Source organism: Sphaeramia orbicularis, chromosome 8 (assembly GCF_902148855.1).
Source record: "Sphaeramia orbicularis chromosome 8, fSphaOr1.1, whole genome shotgun sequence".
Classification (NCBI taxonomy): Eukaryota; Metazoa; Chordata; class Actinopteri; order Kurtiformes; family Apogonidae; genus Sphaeramia; species Sphaeramia orbicularis.
The window spans coordinates 3,098,724-3,119,126 of NC_043964.1; the positions used below are offsets into that span (position 1 = coordinate 3,098,724).

Here is a 20,403-nt window from a genome sequence, read left to right on the forward strand (position 1 = left end):
TCACCTCACACAGACACCTGCTGGTCAAAGGGGGCGGAGACCACAGAGGCCAAAGTTTAACCAGTTCACAAGTCAGGGCACGACATAAACATTACTGTTACATTCGAATAATTAGAGTTTTCCCATGGATTCACACCAAAATTCAACGTGGTTTTCACCATTGCCATTTGCTTGTTGTTATTATTTAAAATGAAAATAAATGTGAAAGCTTAAAAAATGTTTTATAACAGCTTTTTCAGCTGTTGTGGTGAGTGATAGCTTAAAGGCTGTAACCAGGAAGGGGTTTGTTAAATTTAATTATTTCATCAATTTTTTTTTTTTTTTTTTTGGTCTCTTTTCTCTGTTACTGATCTAATTATGCTGTTGTATGCTTACATCTTAACGTCTCTGGGTGTGATGTATACAAGTGGGCTCAGTTTTGTTCTTCAGAGAATAGATTTGGATTGGAAACACTTTGTCAGTTTATCTATACTGTTCAACAAATATTCTTATTCTACCAACATATTAAACTGTGAAGAATAAATTACCTGGAAAACAACAGTAGCAACATGCAAACCTAGCAAAGTCATACTTAATTTGGTTAATGACTAAAATAAAAACTACACTGGTCTACAGTTTTTTAGAAATGATTTGCTTCAGAGATTAAAGGTGCTAAATTTTACGTATTTTAATAAGATTAATTGGAAAATAAATGACAAAAGTGCTGGTTTGCTGATGTTTTCAAGGTATATGATTAAGTGTTATTCCACATATATATTGGTTTATGTACATTTATACAATAGTTTTATAAATCTTCCACTAAATAGAACCTGTAAAGTGAATGTATTCTAATGTGCAGACAGTGTTTTGAAGTAGATCTTGTAGCTCTGACACAAATATTCCTTTTGAGTCAAACCCATTCTCTCGTTAATTCTTGAATTTCACATTTTGACCCAAGGCTGTACCTTGGAAAGTTCAGCCAACCAGCATTTTTGACTTGACTTTTCTTTATCAGTGACTCTCGTGGTAAAATTTCATTACTTTTATTCTGGAAGCATTTTCCTTGTAGACCAGTGCTATATGCCTATATTTAAAACAAATGAAACAATGCAGATTTGTGATTCTGTTATTTATCTTGCACACCAGAACAGGAACAGTTACTTTAATGTTCATTTTATTATTAAATGAAGTATTGTATTTCTGACGTTGAACATTATCTTGCTTGTCTGCTCCAACTGTGCCTCCTTCATGACTGTCAGAGCTCCTCCTGACAGTGTTTGATACCTTAGATTGTTTAATCTATTAAATCTGCTTTTCCAGAATTTGTTGCTTTAAAGTGAAGTTCTTGAGGAGACCAGTACATCAGTATTTTTGCAACCACAGGAAATAGACACCAATGAGATGAAGTCATTTGGAACAAACTGTCTCGCACAGTCATAAAAAAACATAACATGCAACACATTTTTAATACCCTCAGCTAAATATAGTGTAAGATTCTGTTGAAAGTTCCTGCCCTATAATTTAGATTAGATTGTCTTTGTGTCAAACTTATTACATACATACACTACCAGCCCAAAGTTTAGATTCACGTTCTCATTTAAATGGCATGAGATGGATCGCAGATGGACCAACAAGTGCTCAGCATCACTGGGAACTGGGATGTCCGATATTGGCTTTTTTGCCAAAAACCAATATGCTGATATTGTCCAACGCTTAATTTCCGATTCCGATATCTACTGATACTGCTGCCGATATATGTGGGATATTAAACTAATTTTAGGTAACATCACATATCTCCTGTCATGGAATTAACACATCATGCCTAATTTTATTGTGATGTTCCATTGGATGCATTCTCAAATGCAACAAGGCTTTCAAAATGTAAACACTGTCTGTGTAAAGAATACATACTTCAACTGAAGTTGTAGAAAAAATGCCATATTTATTTCTTTTCTCTCCCTCCCTCCATGAGTCTATGACAGTGTGGCAACTCTACTATACAATTTTGAAAACTGCACATTTCTTTCAGCTACAAACAATGCTTCATTTACGTGTCGGTAAATGCCGGCGAAATCAAGGCATTGTTTTATCGGTTTTAATGATAGGCAAAAAAACCGATAACGATATTCACCGATATTACATTTTTATGCCAATATCGGGCCGATAATATCAGTGGGCCGATATTATCGGACATCCCTACTGGGAACTCCTTCAACACTCTTGGAAAACATTTCAGGTGACTACCTCATGAAGCTCATCCAGAGAATGCCAAGAATGTGCAAAGCAGTAATAAAAGCAAAATGTGGCTATTTTGAAGAATCTAAAATATTAAACATACTTTGAATTGTGTCACACTTTTTTTTAACTATATAATTCCAAATGTGTTCATTCATAGTTTTGATGCCTTCAGTAAGAATCTACAATGTAAACAGTCATGAAAATAAAGAAAAACCAGGTGAATCCAAACTTTTGACTGGTAGTGTATTTATATTTGAAAGTACTCTGATATTATAAATGCACAAGGCCATTTAACTTCGAAAAAGCAGGTCAAGGCCACCTATTTTCAAGAGGCTTCTGGTCCATGCCAAGATGCATCCACAGTATAAATTTGGTTCAGATATCTCAACGCATTCTTCCAATAATTATGTCTTTGAATGGACAGACGGACTGACAGACAGACAACAAAACGATTATAATAAAAATGGAATTATTGAAAAGCATACTGGAAATCATGTAAAACTGAGATTTCACATATTGGGTACCTCTTCAGAAAGAAAACAGTAATAAATGATGGGATTAAATGCAATATCTCCTTCAGATTTAACCATTTATTTGGTAATGATCAGTGGATGAAAATGTTATAACATCGTACATATAATTACAAACATTACCGCACCAGGTATGAAAACTATAAGGCATGCAGAAACTTTGCATAGGACTGGAATGGCATCTTACAGTACTGTACCACCAAAGCTCTGCTAGGCAGTCTATCCTTTATACTTTTACTTTTATCCCTTTTCTGGAACAGTGGGAAGAGGACGGGGTTGACAGTGGTGAAATCTAAACAGAACAAAATGCAGCGACGGTACGCTCAGACAAGAAGAGATAAAAACGACGACTACACAATATGTAAGATTATCACAGCAGCATCGAAAGGAGTAATTGTTCGTGGGAAAAGACACTGGACAATTAAAGAAATGACAAAGAGGATCAAAAAAAAAAAGAGCGAGTACAGTTAAAGTGTTTACACATGATAGGAACATTCATGGGTACATTTAAAACAAACGTCTCCACAGCTCCCCCAGCTGGTGGGAAGCAGTAATAACAACAACAACCTTTTAAACAGTCAGCATTGCTTCTCGTTGGGACTATATATTTCATTTCCTTCATAAATATCGTCGGAGTAACTGTCAGTGCAATTCGGATTTAAGGATAAGTAGGAGGTGGTGGTGCTGGATTAGATGAAGCAGCTCCGGCCTGGGTTTGGATGAGGAGGCGATCGGTCTCACTGGTCTGGGAGTCAGGGCTGCTCTCCTCAGAGCTGGATGGGACGTAGAGACCCAGAACCCCCTGCACCTTGACCGGAAGCTCCTGGAGAGGCAGAGGAGGAGAGAATGTTGTACCAAAAGATGAGAAAAGTCCGATTTAAGCACCAGATATGAATGAGTAAAACGGTGACAATGTGAAGTCTACTCTTATTTGTGTAAAGGTAAATGAAAATCAGATATGACTTTTTGTCCTGAACTCTAGGGACACTCATATCAGCAAAATATACCTCAAGAATGAAAAGTTTAAGTGGTCATTGCACAGTAAAATGATCCTTGGCTGTGTCTACTGCAGTAATGTGAGTATTTTATTGCAGTAGATGTTTATGTGTAAGTTCATTTAAACTACTCTACAAACTGTTGATAATTTAATCAACAGTAATGCATCATTTTCTACGGATGTCTTGTATAGGTGTGTATGTATGTGTATTTTTGTGAGGATGATAACTGCAATTAACAATTTACCAAAAGATCCAGAGGAATTAATTATGATTGACTGTTGTATTGAGAAGGGGTGGGACTAATTAAGTTTATACAATCCTCCAACTCTTTTTCAAGTCATGACATTTTTTTGAGAGTGTTTATTTCTAGCCACTAATGTAGGATTTTTTTTTTTTTTTTTCCATTTTAATTTTATTGAAAAAGGTGACAAAATATCTCCAGTGTTACCATTCATACAGACATTATCTGTTAGAGCCCTTTTCATATTTCCTATTTTATACATACAAAAGTGGAAAAAAAACCAAAACAAATGAACATATGAACTCGGTGCTTACAGTTTCAGTATTTCTCACTTAAAAACAATCATAGCTTTACGATACCTCTAGGTTCATTAAAGTTTGTTTATTTTTATTGCATATTTTAAATAAACTTGAAATGAGCTGAGCTGATCTTTTCATTATTTTTGCAGAATTATTGTCTTGTGAGAACGACACATCTCTTAAAAGTTTCTTTCCTGTTTTGAGCTTTTATACAATGAATTTTTCAGCTGATTCAAGAGGATATGGCTTATCGCAGGTATTATCAGGCAGGTAGGGAGGTAAAATAAATGAACTGATAACTGTAATTAACAATTTACATAAAAGATCCAGGGGAATTAATTATGATTGACTGTTGTGTTGAGAAGGGGTGGGACTAAATAAGTGAACACTTCCTCCAACTCCTTCTCAAGTCATTATATTTTTTTTTGACGTTTTATTTCTAGCCACTAATGTAGGATTAGTTTGTTTATTTTTCTTTGCATATTTTAAATAAACTTGAAATGAGCTGAGCTGATCTTTTGTTATTTTTACAGAATTATTATCTCATGAGAACAACATATCGCTTAAAAGTTTCCTTCCTGTTTTGAACTTTTATACAATGAATTTTTCAGCTGATTCAAGAGGATATGGCTTATCACAGGCGTTATCAGGCAGGCAGGGAGGTAAAATAAATGAATTGACAATTGAAATTAACTGTTTGCAGATCAAATTCTGTGCTATGTGACTACAGGAACAGCTCAATACAGAGTATCTGAGGAGTATCTTGTCCTTTAGGGGCATGGAATGGCATCAGGTCATCTATTTTTATATTTACTCTTTTGATTTGGTCTGAGAGGAGAAAGATTCTGGTATTTTTTTACTGACATCAACTACTAAAGCAGTGTTTTTCAACCTTGGGGTCGGGACCCAATGTGGGGTCGCCTGGAATTTCTCGTAATTGATTAAGAAAAAAAAAACAAACGTATTAATAAAAAATATATGGTGAGTCGAGAGACAATCCCAATCCATAAAAGACATGACAAACTGTGAAGCTGAAACTGCAGCACTGTGGTTCTGTTTATCTTTCAAATGTTCATTGTGGTCAGTTTCAGATGCTGCAGCTTTCATAATTCATAGTTTCAGTTCTTGTTTGTTCAGTATTAACTGTCAGCCTTGTAAATCACAGCTGGACTGACTGCACATATCCTGACCAAGGAAAATTATTCTCCCTTTGTGCAGTAATCTACACCTGGCTTTTCTGCCTATGTACAAATAATATACATTATATAGACTAAATGGGATCTAAAATTAATGTTTATTGCAACAACTATAGATAGCAAACTATTACATGATCAAAAACAAATTAATTTTAGCAAAAAAAAAAAAAAAAAATCTCTGTTTTAAATGTCTGGGGTCGCCAGAAATTTGTGATGTTAAAATGGGGTCACGAGCCAAAAAAGGTTGGGAACCACTGAACTAAAGCTTTAAATCATGCATCTGCTCATAAAACTCTTCTCACCTTGCACTGGATGAGCTGCAGGTAGATGGCCTCTGCGCCACGTAGAACACTTTGCAGGTCCAACTTCATTGTCAGTTCATTAATGTGCTGCAGATCATTCACAATTAAAATGAGTAAAATTAATTTAAAAAATATATAAATCACACTTGATAATATACATTATATGGACAGAAGTATTCAGACACATTGAATTTAGGTGTTTCTATATGTCTAATCACCATGAACAGGACATCTTACAGCTGTAGACATGATGTGTCCCAATATTTTTGTCCAGATAGTTTACAAATATTAATATTTCTTCAAAGCTTAATGGGAGATTTTTCTTCCCAAGTAAGATATGAAGAAAGTAGATGGTTAGTTATGGTAGAAAATTATTATCTATACTCAGAGCACAACATTTTTTTAAATTTAGGTGGTAGAGATTTAAAATTATAGCCATGGATAAAAATATATATATATAATATATATTCAATATTAACAGAAATTAAGTAAAAATCATCTCTGAGGCAGTTGGAAGCAAAGATAACAATTCAAACAAAAACTAACCAATGCAATGATATGTATCCCAATATGAAACTATTATGGCATCAAACGCACACCTTCAGGATAGTATTGAAGTCATGGTCTGAACCAATCAGCTCTCCTCTCTGAGACTCCAGGATCGAACAGGCGATGAGCAGGTGGAAGTTTTCACACGGGAGACGAGTCCAGAGGACCTGAGTGAAGAAGATGGATGTCAGAAAAAAGAGCAATGTTTGAAATTTCTCTTTTCAATCGAGGAGAGGAATCATTTATTACTACATACAGCCTTCTGAAAATGCAGACGCTTTACACTCACCTCCCACAAAGTCAGGATGTCCTCAAAGGAAAATTCTCTTTTGAACCAGATGAGGAGCCAACGGAAACAGAAGCAAAGAGAACCGCTGTCCTGAGAGTCTGTGGGGCACGGAGTGTAGTTTGGTTTAGATAATACTCATGACAAACATCTAATACTAAACTTTAACTCATGCTTTTTAACTGTGTTTTGACTCTGTGTAGGTTTGAGAGCCGCACCAAATTTCCACTGCTCTTCCAAAAAGTAATAGTAGGGTTCGATCAAGCAAAAATCAACATCAAGTAAATAAATAAGTAAATAAAGAAAATAAATTTGCACACATCATTTATCAAGTGGGCTCTTTTTTTTATCCCTTTTAAAATATCACTTGTACAAAGAAAGTTGCAACCAATTTTAGCAGTTGTACTTTTTACACCATAGCATAGCTCGAATTTGACGCTAAAAATTATATCTAAAAACTTTTAATATTCATTTAATCTGTTGATTATATTGACAATTGTTAAGTTTCACATATTAGATTTCATTATTTTGTGAATATTACTGATTTATGAGTTTGAACATTTGTGAGTTAAAAGGCCCTGTCCACGTTACCACAAAAATACCAATTTTTAATTTTCAAGTTACTTATAATTCAGATATTTGCGTGAAACTTTCAGAGAGTAATGATCTTTTGGTACATTTTGGGTGATGCATACAACGGTAAAGAGTCGTCCACGTGTTACTATGGCAACCTCTCCACATGTTACCACATTCTCATGTCAATAAAACAGAGACTTTTCAATATTTTACTCCAAAATGTATTTTCAGCATAGTTGAGCATAATATCTAAAAGGTTTTGTCCTACTTGATAGCAGTTTCTGTTGAGAACCACATCTTTTGAATGTTTGCGTAAAGCTTAAAAAAATGGATGTCCGCTTCAAGTCCACGTGTTTCTGAGCAGTAATTTGACATTTTTCACCTAAAACTTTTATCTCCCCAAATTTTGTCATACATAATGTTAAAGTGCTTATAAATACCCACTCAAATATGTATAATACATGCATATAAGTTACTCTACTCACATGACAGAGACTGTTGAACACGAAATGTGTCCACGTGTTATCGCTTGATCGGACCCAGTAGTAAAAGTAAAGTTTTTTTCTGCTTCTGAAATTCTACTGTTCAACAGACTGTACATGACTGTGCATAATCATGTTGTTGCAATATTTACTCTTCATTCATTCTTTCTTCATTAAAGATTTGTTCATTCTCAAAGATGTTGCAAACGTACAGGGTTGGACAAATTAATGGAAACACCTTAAAAAATCAACAAAATATAATTTCATATGGTGTAGGTCCGCTTTTTGCGGCAATTACAGCCTCAATTCTCCGAGGTATTGATTCATACAACTTGTGAATTGTTTCCAAAGGAATTTTAAGCCATTCTTCAGTTAGAATACCCTCCAACTCTTTTAGAGACGATGGCGGTGGAAATCGACGTCTTTGAATCTCTAAAACTGACCATAAATGCTCAATAATGTTGAGGTCTGGGGACTGTGCCGGCCATACGAGATGCTCAGCTCATTAGAATGTTCCTCAAGCCATTCTTTAACAATTCTAGCTGTATGGATTGGGGCATTATCATCTTGAGGTGAAGGTGTTTCCATTATTTTGTCCAACCCCTGTACATATACATAAACATAATACCTACAGTACTAGGATATTTGCACTAGTGTACATATTAGACATTCGAGTAGATGTATACTAGATAGATAGATAGATAGATAGATAGATAGATAGATAGATAGATAGATAGATAGATAGATAGATAGATTTATCTTTATTAATCCCAAGGGAAACTCAAGTACTCAGCAGCTTTGCATAAAGCACAAGAAGAACAAGAAAAGCACTCAGAGAGCGCAGACCTCCGCCAAGGCCAACCAGTGGGGCCCCCCCCCGTGGCTCCCCCCCACCCCGATCACCAAAATGTAATCATTTCTTCCTTGTGCCAGTATCAACATTTCACGAAAATTTCATGAAAATCTGTCCATAACTTTTTGAGTTATCTTGCTGACAAACAAACAAACAAACAAATACGCACGCACGCAAAGCAAAGTGATCCCAACACCTCCTGGCGGAGGTAAAAAACAGACAGACCAAAACAAAACAACACAAAACAGTGGGTTAGTAACCAGGCTGACATTAAGGTTAGTATATATACTCTAAAAGACACTTGCTAAAGAACTTCCTCTAAAAGAGCTTCCTGTACAATACTGTAAATAAAGACTTCTGATTGTATTTACACATTTCAGGGCAGTGATATAAAGTGAAAAAGTGATATAAAGTATAGCAGTGATATAAAGTATAGCAGTGATATAAAGTATAGCAGTGATATAAAGTAGCAGTGATAAAAGTGTAGCAGTGATATAAAGTGTAACAGTGATTTAAGTGATCTACGGTGGTTTGAAAAGTAGGTGTAGTCCAACTACATAAGGTGCTTGGATGTTATTACTATGTTAGATTGCTACTATATAGCATTCATACCACACATCCTGTACACACTGTATAATATGTATAATACCTATCATATGCAATTTTTTAACCTGTAATATATAATTTTTAATCACTGCTAAAACACTCCTGGTTAGATGCAAACTGCATTTCGTTGCTTTGTATTTGTGACATGCAATGACAATAAAATTGAATCTAATCTAATACACAGATGAACAATCATTCACTCTTACAAACACACCTATGGGCAATTTAGATTGACCAGTTAACCTACTAAGGGTCATGTGTTTGGACAGTGGGAGGAAGCCAGAGTGCCACTGTGCCTCCCCGACACTAAATTACACCATTTATTTGCTTTATTCTTGGTTCTGTCCTATTTTTCTGACATTTTATTTGCTTTAAGGGCACAGCCTTGCCTCAGGGATAGTTACAGTTTATATTAAATATAATCCAGTCGCTTTAGATGAACATTATTTGACTAACCCAGGAAGTCACATAACTCTGGGTCCAGCGCCTTAAGCAGTATACTGAGCTGAAGGAGCTGCTGCTTCATGGCCTCCTGAGACTCTTCAAAGTTCTGATGCTGCAGAGAAAGAGCAAAAAAAAAAATTCAGATCGATTGTGTCTGCTTGGATTTCAAGCATAACTGAGCACAACAAATGCGTCTACCTTCTTAATGACTGCCATTATATGTACTTTTACTTCCTCTCAGAACATACTGAGGTAGAGGCCTCATTTACAACAGAGCCAGGTAGTATTTGAACAAAGCGGTGATAAAAACAATAAAAGGTAAAACCACAGGGGCCAGTAAAACTCAAGGAACCAGCTACAACAAAAAATAGCTATGAGAAAAATATGATGAAATTAAAAATAGAAATTGCTCTAAGGATAAAAATGAACTAAACTTAAGGTTTTTTGGTATGCTGTTCCAGGGTGTAGGTGCAACATGAATAAAACTAGATTTACCAAAATTCTGTAAAAAAGCTGCTGACATCTGAATTTGAGCCTTTTGTAGGGGGGCCCACATTTAAAAAAAACACTGACATAACGTAAGGGGGTAAAAAAAAAACAACTATGAGCCCTATAGATAAATGTAATCCAATGCATAACTTGTTAAATCTTTGTACACAGCTCATTATCATAACTATTCTAATATCAAAAGTTATAAATCGTACTTCAGAAATAAAAGAGTCAAATGGATGAAGAATCATAACTGAAAATATAAATATAAAATGTAACAATAATCCAAACCTGAAAAAAAGGAGGAAAATTTAAACCCACTTTGCATTTGTTTACTTGGTTTTTACATAAATGTGCTGCGCTGCAGTAGCAGCATTAGCCTTTCTATTCATTTCTGCTTCCTAACTGATATGTGACCATGGGTAACAAAACCAGAGAATTAGGAATATTTGTACAAACCACTAGTTCCATGAAGCCAGTCAGACACCAGAAGGACTCCACCTCATTCTGGGTGACAAACAGGAGAGGAGCCAGGAGGTCACTCATGCCCTGCACATAGCCTGATAAGAAACAAAGGAAGGGAAATGGGGGAATTATTTTTAGCAGTATAACCACAAAAGAGGGTAACATGTATCCTGGTGTAGTTTGTGTGTCTTTACTGCTACAATTTTTGTGCGACAATATGACGATACAGGATCCATCAGTTTGTTGCTGAAGTTCAACTGATTGTTTAAAGACTGACCTCAGCGTAATTTAGGAATTATTTCCATTCTCAAACTAGATCTCACTGAACTCACCCTTACAGGCTGAAAGTGATCTTAACAGAAACTTTTTCGTCTTATTGCCTGCAGATTTTTTTTCATGCATGCCACACTATCTGGGTGCTTTGTTTCTGACTCGACTGCATAGACTGCATTATTATTTTCAATGATCATGGCTTATTATCCCCCAAAAAACATTTAGAAGCAAGACTGGTCAATACAACTTTACAAGACTAACGTGACGGTGATATTCCAATCACATTTAATATTATTTCTATGTTTCTCATGGTTCTTTGTAATTGAATTCCAGGCTAACATTTAAATTACTGGAAAGCAGATTTTTCATGGATTTTTAGGAACTATACACGCTGGTACGTCAGCGTACAGGCTAAAGGTTTATGAGTTTGATGCGGTAACTAAATTATGATGAACTTAAACGACTAGATTACGTACTTGTAGTTTGTTTTGATACTCATCACTTTTCACTGGTTCACATACCAAGATCAAAGTTATACATGCAGTACGTCATCAGCACATCATGAAGCAGAGTCAGTCCAGGATTGTCATTCCCAGAGAAGAATGTGTTGTGTCTGTCTGTCCTGCTGACATCTCTCTCTGTCACAAAAGAACAAAGACAGTTTAACTTCAACATCTACTGTTCTCACGGGCAGCTGACCAGTGGGATGAACAGATCTTCTGTTTTGTTTGACAGATAGTAAAGCTGACCTATCAGGTTTCTGTATCCTCTGAGGAGGGAGTTCCTCATCTCCTGCTCCTCACTGATTGATTTCCACTGCACTTTCATCCTGAAGTACTCATCTCTACAGAACACAGAAGAATTATGTAGCATTAAAGCAGATCACTACCTCAGCTTTAAAAACATGTGATATGGTCTATTGAAAGCACTAACGTTTTAACCCGCAGAATGTCGTCCCTTTCCTTCCTAGTGCTGTTCCATGGATAAAAACCCAGGAGGAACTTCCAGGCCTCCTTCCTCAGGGTTGGTGTGATACCCTGTGAAAGGATACAATGACATCAAAACACAGCTGAAACATAAACAGGGGTATGTCTCTGATAGTAGGTATAGTATTACATTTTACTATCTCACCCCTCTGAACACGAGCTCTTTGATCCTTTCTGGATTCTGTACACGACCCTCAGGGTCCAGAAACTCTTCCCATTTGTCCAGAGGTTGACCTCTGGTTACGTCTGGTCTGGGACCGAGCTCAACCCCCTGCATAAAAGGGCAAAAACCAACTTCAACAACTGAGAATCTCATGTCTCTTCAACTCTATATACAACTAATATTTTCTTCGCCAAAATATTCATTTTCTTACACAGGTGATGAGCTCAAATCCTGGCTCATCATCAGGCTGGGGGGGCAAACTAGGATCCTGAACAGTGCGAGGGTGGATGGGGCTTTCGGGGGGCCGAAGGGCTGCCCTGAAGAAATTGGTGACTTTGGAGAAGCCACCAAAAGTTGTGGCATAAGGGTCATGGATAAATCTCTGCCCAAGGAGAAAGACAGCAGAATTATCAATAAGAATAGATAAAAGTACTTTACTTTTAACTAAACTTTATTTATACAGCACCTCTTATACAAAATGCAACCCACTGCTTCAGAGAGCAGGACGAAAATGACATAGAAACAGAGTTTTGCAAGTCTTACAACAGATAAAGCAATAAGATATTAAAGCTAAACAATAAAAACAAAGGAAATAAGAAAGTGCTCATATAAATAATTATAACTTTAAATAATTTAATTACACAAATGTTATATAACCTGAAGATACTACATAAAAAAACAAAACAAAAAATAAACACATCCATTTAGATTTATCTTGTCATGAACTCTTTGCACTGTAATCCATTAAAAACTTATCAATGTGTTAATTATCAGTGACGTCATTTTTTGCAGGACTGATCAGAAAATCAATACACCTTGACAGATTTTGTGATAATTTTTGTAAAATGTATTAATTTCTCATAAATTCTTCCCCATAACAAACACAGAAAAATTACCGTGACAAGATCTGAACCCCCGTCATCTAGGAGCTGCAGTCTGTCAAAGGCCTGAGACTGTTCACCTGAGTCATTGGGGTAAGCGAGAAAGAGTCGCCCATCGACCGGTGACCTAGTAACAACAGAAACCATGTGACATTTTTGCCTTAATCATGTGATGAGTCAACGAAGAAATAAACAACAGTATGTGAAACTATACATCTGCTATTTAAAGCGATCATGAGATGAGTTAGAAGCGCTGCTACACTAACAGCATAATACAAAGTGCTGCTAAGATTAGAATGATGACACTTACGGGTCTAGAATGATGTAACGATGCAGGGCTCTAAGCAACTCCCTGGTTCCTCCTCTGTGAAAGTGGAGAGGGGGCAGTGGGTGGCCCCCTCTGCTAGTCAACACCAGGAAGTTTCGACCCAAGGAGAACCGGGCTCTTCGAAGGGAGTAAAGCTCTGAGAGAGGCAGAGAGAACGCCCACTGACCTGCAACAAAAAAACACCACAGCACAATAACATTAAGACATTTTATGTTCACATAACAGTTTGCACTATGACGGTACGTACAAGGTGGTGGCAGAAATGAGTCTGCCTGTTGAGATTTGGTAAAACTGTTCTCACATGATTACATAATTGGAATTCCTGTGCTGTGCAAATGAATGTGGTTTGAACAGCAGGACCACTTACTTATTTTTTATTTTTCATTCAAAAACAAATGAAACATTAGGACAAGGAAAGAACAAAATGTGCATGTGAGATCAGAAAACCCTGTGGGACTTATAAAATTAATCTCACCTCATTACAGCATTAGCCTAAAGAAAGACAATAGAAATAAAACAATAATATACAAGGTACAATAAAAATAAAGACAAAGAATAAAAGAAAAAGAGTATGTGTAAGTGTGTGTAAGGGTGGGAGAGTGTGTGTATGAGGAACATTTAAATTTGTTGAATCAGATATGTCCTAAGCCTATACTTAAACTAAGTGAAGTGGACTGAGATGTGATTTGAATATAACTGTTATAACTTATCATGTTAAAATCAGTAAAACTTGAAAATATTGATCTCATCTATACAGAGTTAAATGAATGCCAGATGTTTGCAGTTTATACTATGTGGACTGCTTAGGCCTACTGTTCTCATCTAAAAGCTTACAGCCTCCATTTTGAAAGAATGTCAGCTTTACTTGCTTATAACAAGAAGATAATCGAAGCCGATTTACTTTAAACCCTGTCACAGCTGAATTTAAAGTTTCTCTATCACAGGGTATGATTTTACTGTGATAGAAAATGACAATACAAAAGATTTTCTTCTACTCATCATGTTTAAAATGTAAACCACACCTGATTCCTTGACGGGGGCGTGGTCTCGATCTTTCTTCACAGTGCTGATTACTGCCCAGTCTGGTTCGTATCCTGGGTCAAAGTTTGTGTCCTCCTCCCCTCCCTCTCCCTCCTGAGTAGTGAGAAAAACATCTTTATTTAGATCTTATCTTTACACTTTTCAAAAACAGACTGACACCAGTAAACACTGAGGAACACTGTAGCACACTGAATTAAAAAATACTCAAGTCTTGATGGTTACTGACCTTTCTGGTGTAGAGCACAGCGGGGGCACTGCGTCCCTCGTCTTCCAGTGGACTCCACTCTAAAGCTGGCACCCCAGCCTAAAATAAATTCACGGTGAATAATCCCAAGAGCACTTTGTGAACTTGCTTATTTGTATGTGGACTTCTACAGTTTTGCTTACCCGCTCAACAATGCGGATGAAGCCTGGGATGGTTGTGTCCTGGTTACTTCTCTTGGCATTGGTATGAAGATACACCCCCTCCTTCTCGAATATCAGCTGAAGAGGAAAAACAAACCAGAAAAGTTAAAGCTGAGATAAAGAGGGATCTCTTGAAGCACATTTGTGTATATTTAGTTGATTTTTTATCAAAGTTGCCACTACCTTTACAAAAACTATATTTATTAGTCTGGTGATCAATTAGTTCTTCATTTTTGCTTCAATAAAAATATCAGAAAATAGGGACAAAAACACTATTCTCCTGTATAAAGTTAGGTCTAGTTTAAGAAACAATATGTCTAGAGGCAGAGACACTTGGAAAAGAAAAAAAAAAAAACACCAGTAAGTAATTGATTGCTAAACAAAAACAGTTCAGATTTTAGTGAGTGACTCTGGTAACATCAACTATGGCCTGTTTCTTGAAAACAGTATATGCCATTAACATACATTCAGAAAAAGAATCCTTAAAGCATTTGGGTCAACTCTGACATAATTTCAAATTCAACATTAATAAAAAAAATATCCAAAATAACACTACCTGAAGTGTGCTAACTTTTCTAAAATAACTCAAAATGTTCAAAAATTAAAACATCATAGTACCATATACTTGCACAATAACTGTTGAAATGCACTTTAGATATTATAAATGAAAATGAAACCCAACAACTCGAGACAGTTCTATGTATTTTCAGTTTTAATCAGAACTGTGGCTGTTATATTTCCATGTCTTCATGTCATGATAATATGTAATAGCAGATGTTTTTCCTCCGTAACTGACTGGTATAAAGCCTACAAAAGACACTCTCTTTGCTCACTGAAATATTTATTACGGATTAATCACTTATTTATTAATGTCAGAGAGGATACTTGGAACATTCTACACAGATACAGTAAGTTACGGTTCAACAGTTGGTATAAACACTGAAAATTTGAAGACACTGAATATTAGGAGTATGTAGTGGTTATGAAAATGAAGGAATACTTCAGTGTAGAACTGCTGCCCCACAAGTAATGTTCTGCATTCAAACTTAATGTTTTGCAAGTAAAAGGGCCAAAAGGATCAAAAGTAAGTGGTAAGTTTCAAAGCTGTCAGATGTAGAGGTCTAAGAAGTACAATATTTTTTTTTCCTGAGACGTACTGGAGTATGAGTGTTAAGTATCAGAACAAAATATGGAAGTAAATCTGTCTCATCAGATTTTGAATTATAAAAGCCACTGAATTTCTAGCACAGAATTTTTTTGCACTGAAATTAAGTATCTAAATTTTTTTGTCTCTCAGTTTTACTATGTTCATAAATTTAGAATAAAAAATTCAGAAGCAAAAAATTCAGATGCAAAAAATTCAAGAAGCAAAAAATTCAGATCACACATCCAGGACACCAAGGATAAGCAATAATTCTATCTCAAGTCAAACCGACAGGCAGCCAGTCGAGTTATGTTAGGTTGGTCATGTGACACCGATGCAGGAAGATGGTCAGCACAGATGTATGATCTGAATTTTTTGCATCTCAATTTTTTGCTTTTGATTTTTTTGCGTCTGATTTTTTTAATTCGAAATTTATGAACATAGTTGAATTCAGAGACAAAAAAATTCTGATTCTTAACTTCAGTGCAAAAAAAAAAAAAATCAGATTCTTAATTCAGTGCAAAAAAAAAAATCAGATTCTTAATTTCAGTGAAAAAAAAAATTCAGATTCTTAATTTCAGTGCAAAAAAAAATTCAGTTTAATTTCAGTGAAAAAAAATTCAGATACATCAGTGCCAAAAAAATCAGATTCTTAATTTCAGTACAAAAAAAAATTCAGATACTTAATTTCAGTGCAAAAAAATTCAGATACTTGATTTCGGTGCAAAAAAAATCAGATTCTTAATTTCAGTAAAAAAAAATTCAGATACTTCTTCAATGCAAAAAAATTCAGATACTTGATTTCAGTGCAAAAAAATCCAGATACTTAATTTCAGTGCAAAATAAAATTCAGATACTTAATTTCAGCGCAAAAAAAATCAGATTCTTAATTTCAGTGCAAAAATTTCAGATTCTTAATTTCAGTGCACAAAAAAATTCAGATATTTAATTTCAGTGCAACAAAAAAAAAAATTCAGATACTTGATTTCAGTGCACAAAAAATTCAGATACTTAATTTCAGTGCAAAAAAAATTCAAATTCTTAATTTCAGTACAAAAAAAAAAAAAAAATCAGATTCTTAATTTCAGTGCAAAAAAATTTCAGATACTTAATTTCAGTGCAAAAAAAATTGAGATACTTAATTTCAGCGCAAAAAAAATTCAGATTCTTCATTTCAGTGCAAAAAAAATTCAGATTCTTCATTTCAGTGCAAAAAAAAATTCAGATACTTGATTTCTGTGCAAAAAAAATTCAGAAACTTGATTTCAGTGCACAAAAAATTCAGATACTTAATTTCAGGGCAAAAAAAATTCAGATTCTTCATTTCAGTGCAAAAAAAATTCAGATTCTTCATTTCAGTGCAAAAAAAAATTCAGATACTAATTTCAGTGCAAAAAAAAATTCAGATACCTAATTTCAGCGCAAAAAAAATTTCAGACATGATTTTGTGCAAAAAAATTCAGATACTTGATTTCAGTGCACAAAAAATTCAGATACTTAATTTCAGTGCAAAAAAAATTTGATCTTCTTCAGTGCAAAAAAAAATTCAGATACTTAATTTCAGTGCAAAAAAATTCAGATTCTTAATTTCAGTGCAAAAAAATTCTGATTCTTCATTTCAGTGCAAAAAAAAATTCAGATACTTAATTTCAGTGCAAAAAAATTCAGTGCTAGAAATTCAATAGCTTTTATAATTCAAAATCTGATGAGACAGATTTACTTCCGTAACAAAATACTTAAGTAGAGTACTTCATTACAGCCCACCGATGCACAAACCACAATCTACTTCGTCAAATAGAACTGGGACGTAATTAATCGAGTGTTTATCACATAATGACCCGTCGTTGTGGCAGATTATTGTGATTATGAGGAGCTGACGCATATCACATGACTACAGCACAGCGTGGCTATTCTGTCAGCTCAGAAGCACATACCGTCACAGAAATACAACTGGAATGTTTACACTTAGGTCCACTTTACAGCGACGGACTCACAGTGGACAGCTATAGACTACCTACGCAACAGTCCGTCATTGTAGACCTGGTCCAGATGACACCATTTAGCACACCTTGGAACTTTAAATACGTACTGTTCTCTCCGTCGTACTGTAAACGACAGCTAGCTAGCTCGACATGTTACTGACATGTTATCACCTAGCTACCACTGACACAATCCGTCACATTCCACTCAAAATATCAGCACTACGTGTCGCGGATATTCACTTATTAGAATACTGACTCCTGGATACGATAAAAGTTGAGAGTACCTTGTAATCTTCAACGTTTTGTTCCATTCTTCCGTCGCTGAAGTGTCCCAGGTTTTCCACAACAAATGTTACGTCATGCTTCCTGCTTACGGAAACCCCGCCCCTCGACCTACGTCAGACTGGTGAAGCTATGAGTCAGCCAATCAGATGGACGTGTGTTATTGGGTTTTTATAAATATTGTCTCAAAATGGTTTTAAATACTATAATAAACCACCTCCAAACACATTAATAACACTCCTTGGTTATTCTGCTGGTAGGTTTTGACTGGTAATAGTTAATTTTGATCAGAAAACACAGGTTTCTTGTCTTTCTGCAAAGTTTTTATGTGTAATTTAAATTTTAGAATTACACAAATATGTACTAGGCATAAGGAGGAAAAAAAAATTCACTTCAGCAATTACAAGTACTGGCACCTCATTAACCCTTTCATGCACAGTGGTCAGTCCTGTGGACAGTTCTTCTCCAGCTGTTCTCTTGTATATTCATGGGTTTTGTTGTTTTAGTTCCATATCAGCCGACACTGTGGACACTTACACAACATCCGCTGACACTGACATTTATACCATTACTGTAACTATGCTGTTCTTGATAAACCTGATCTACAGTAACATGTGTAAGTGTAAATCAAGTGCTGTTATTGTTATAAATCTGTAATTAACAGTTTGTTTGTTTTTTTTGTTTTTTTTAAGTTGTCTTTTTTTTTTTTTTTTCATGTAGAAACAGTAAGTTACTACTCAAAAATCACCAAATTCATCCAAAAATTACCCTGAAACCAACTAAAAATGACTCAAAAACCACCTATAAATCACCCAAAAATGACCCCAAAACCACCTAAAAATTATCCAAAAACACCATAAAATCCACAAAAACACACCTAAAAATCACCCCCAACCACCTAAAAGTTAGTCAAAAACCACCTTTTTTTTTTTTTTTTTTTTTTTTTTTTGCGCATATTATCTCCATGAAGTGAGTAATGACTGGTATTAGCATGTAAAATGTGAGAAACTTCAGATTAGTAGCATTAAAATTGTCTGGTAAAGGTTCATACTCTCTTCCATATATAATTTTTGTAGATAACTTCATTTATCAGACAACTGGTAAAGCAGGTAAAGAAACAACTACCCCTGTCCTGAGAAATGAATTACCTATGATAAGCATTAAAAATGTGTTTATTTCATAGTTTTCAAACACTATCAGTAAATACATGTTCTTTGCTTTAAAAAATTAATACATGAAAAAAAGGTTTATAAGAAAATTTTCTTTAGGCATGTTTTTTTCATGCCTAAAGAGGAATAAAAACACTCAGGAAAAAAAAAAAATCTTGATTAAGGTTCTCATAATTCATGCATGAAAGGGTTAATTAGGCTAAAAATAATGGCTGGAACACAGAAGAGGTGAAGCCCAAATAAAGTTACTAAACTAATAGTTTAGGCCAAAGTTTGCATTTGTTTTATTGTACTGATTCCAAAGATTGCATTATTTCAAATTTAACTAAAGTTTTTTTTTTTTTTTTTTTTTTTTTAATTTTACACAGTCTAGCCCAAAAAAAGTCACTAACTTGATTAAACTAAGAAAATAGGTAAGAACCTTCTTTAACTGATACGGTGACTAGCTTCTTTTTTCTTAAACAACCATTGCTTGTTTGTAAAGAACTTGAAAACTGGACTGTGGTTCAATGAAACAGTCATGTGATCTGATGACTACCGACTGACCCTGTTTCCAGAGTGATGGGCGCATCAGCGTTAGAGGACAGGTGGATGAAGTGATTACCCATCATGCCTTGTGCCTTCAGTACAAGCCTGTGCAGACAGTGTTATGATCTGGGGTGCTTCAGTCGGTCAGAAAATGATATAAATAAACTAATCAAAGCAAAACGCTGGCCAGTAAAATATTAATGTTGGAGTTTTCAAAGCTCAGAAAAGCTGTTGTGTGTCATTGCTATATACTAGGATGCACCAGGAAATATTCAAGAAAATGAAGTGTAGGATAAACATAAAAAGCCAGTGTATCTCAGTTAGAGGGGTACATCTGTGGAATAATCTGGATGAAAACTTAAAAATGTCTTATGTATGTAATACGTATAAATCCAGTATAATAACAAAATATAGAACATTATCTGAATAAAAGAATATCTAGTTTTAATATAGAAAAATGCATAAAATAAGATATTATTGTGTGTTGTTTATTTGTAATTAATTAATTAACACAGACTATCATGATTAGAAGATATCACATTAATTAAAAACTGCATATAAATATTACAGTTTATATTAAAAAAGGTTGCAAATTTGATTGTGTGTGAGGTGATTTACCCATGAAGACCCAGTGCTACTTTGGTGGCAGTTCCAAAATATTTTTTTCTCTATAGTTAACTTTTGTTAA

General features: G+C 35.0%; 1 protein-coding gene across 1 annotated transcript; it reads right to left on the reverse strand.

Moving 5' to 3' along the window:
* Positions 1 to 2,791: 2,791 nt before the first annotated feature.
* On the reverse strand, positions 2,792 to 18,138 carry tbc1d17 (TBC1 domain family, member 17). The gene is made up of 17 exons (XM_030141719.1): positions 18,021 to 18,138; positions 14,593 to 14,688; positions 14,432 to 14,509; positions 14,187 to 14,298; positions 13,147 to 13,330; positions 12,852 to 12,963; positions 12,167 to 12,337; positions 11,938 to 12,063; positions 11,740 to 11,843; positions 11,556 to 11,650; positions 11,328 to 11,444; positions 10,528 to 10,628; positions 9,592 to 9,691; positions 6,622 to 6,719; positions 6,383 to 6,499; positions 5,784 to 5,870; positions 2,792 to 3,570 (listed from the first exon to the last, which is right to left on the reverse strand). Exons 1-17 carry the CDS (start codon positions 18,045 to 18,047, stop codon positions 3,406 to 3,408), a joined length of 1,890 nt encoding a protein of 629 aa, XP_029997579.1. The 5' UTR covers positions 18,048 to 18,138; the 3' UTR covers positions 2,792 to 3,405.
* Positions 18,139 to 20,403: the final 2,265 nt, after the last annotated feature.

Excerpts from the sequence above, each read along its gene's own strand:
- tbc1d17 (XM_030141719.1), bottom strand. The coding sequence starts at position 18,047 with ATGGAACAAAACGTTGAAGATTACAAG. Across the intron at positions 12,338-12,851 it reads GGGGTTCAGATCTTGTCACG|AGATTTATCCATGACCCTTA; the intron begins GTAATTTTTCTG and ends CTCCTTGGGCAG. Across the intron at positions 11,651-11,739 it reads GACATTCTGCGGGTTAAAAC|AGATGAGTACTTCAGGATGA; the intron begins GTTAGTGCTTTC and ends TGTGTTCTGTAG.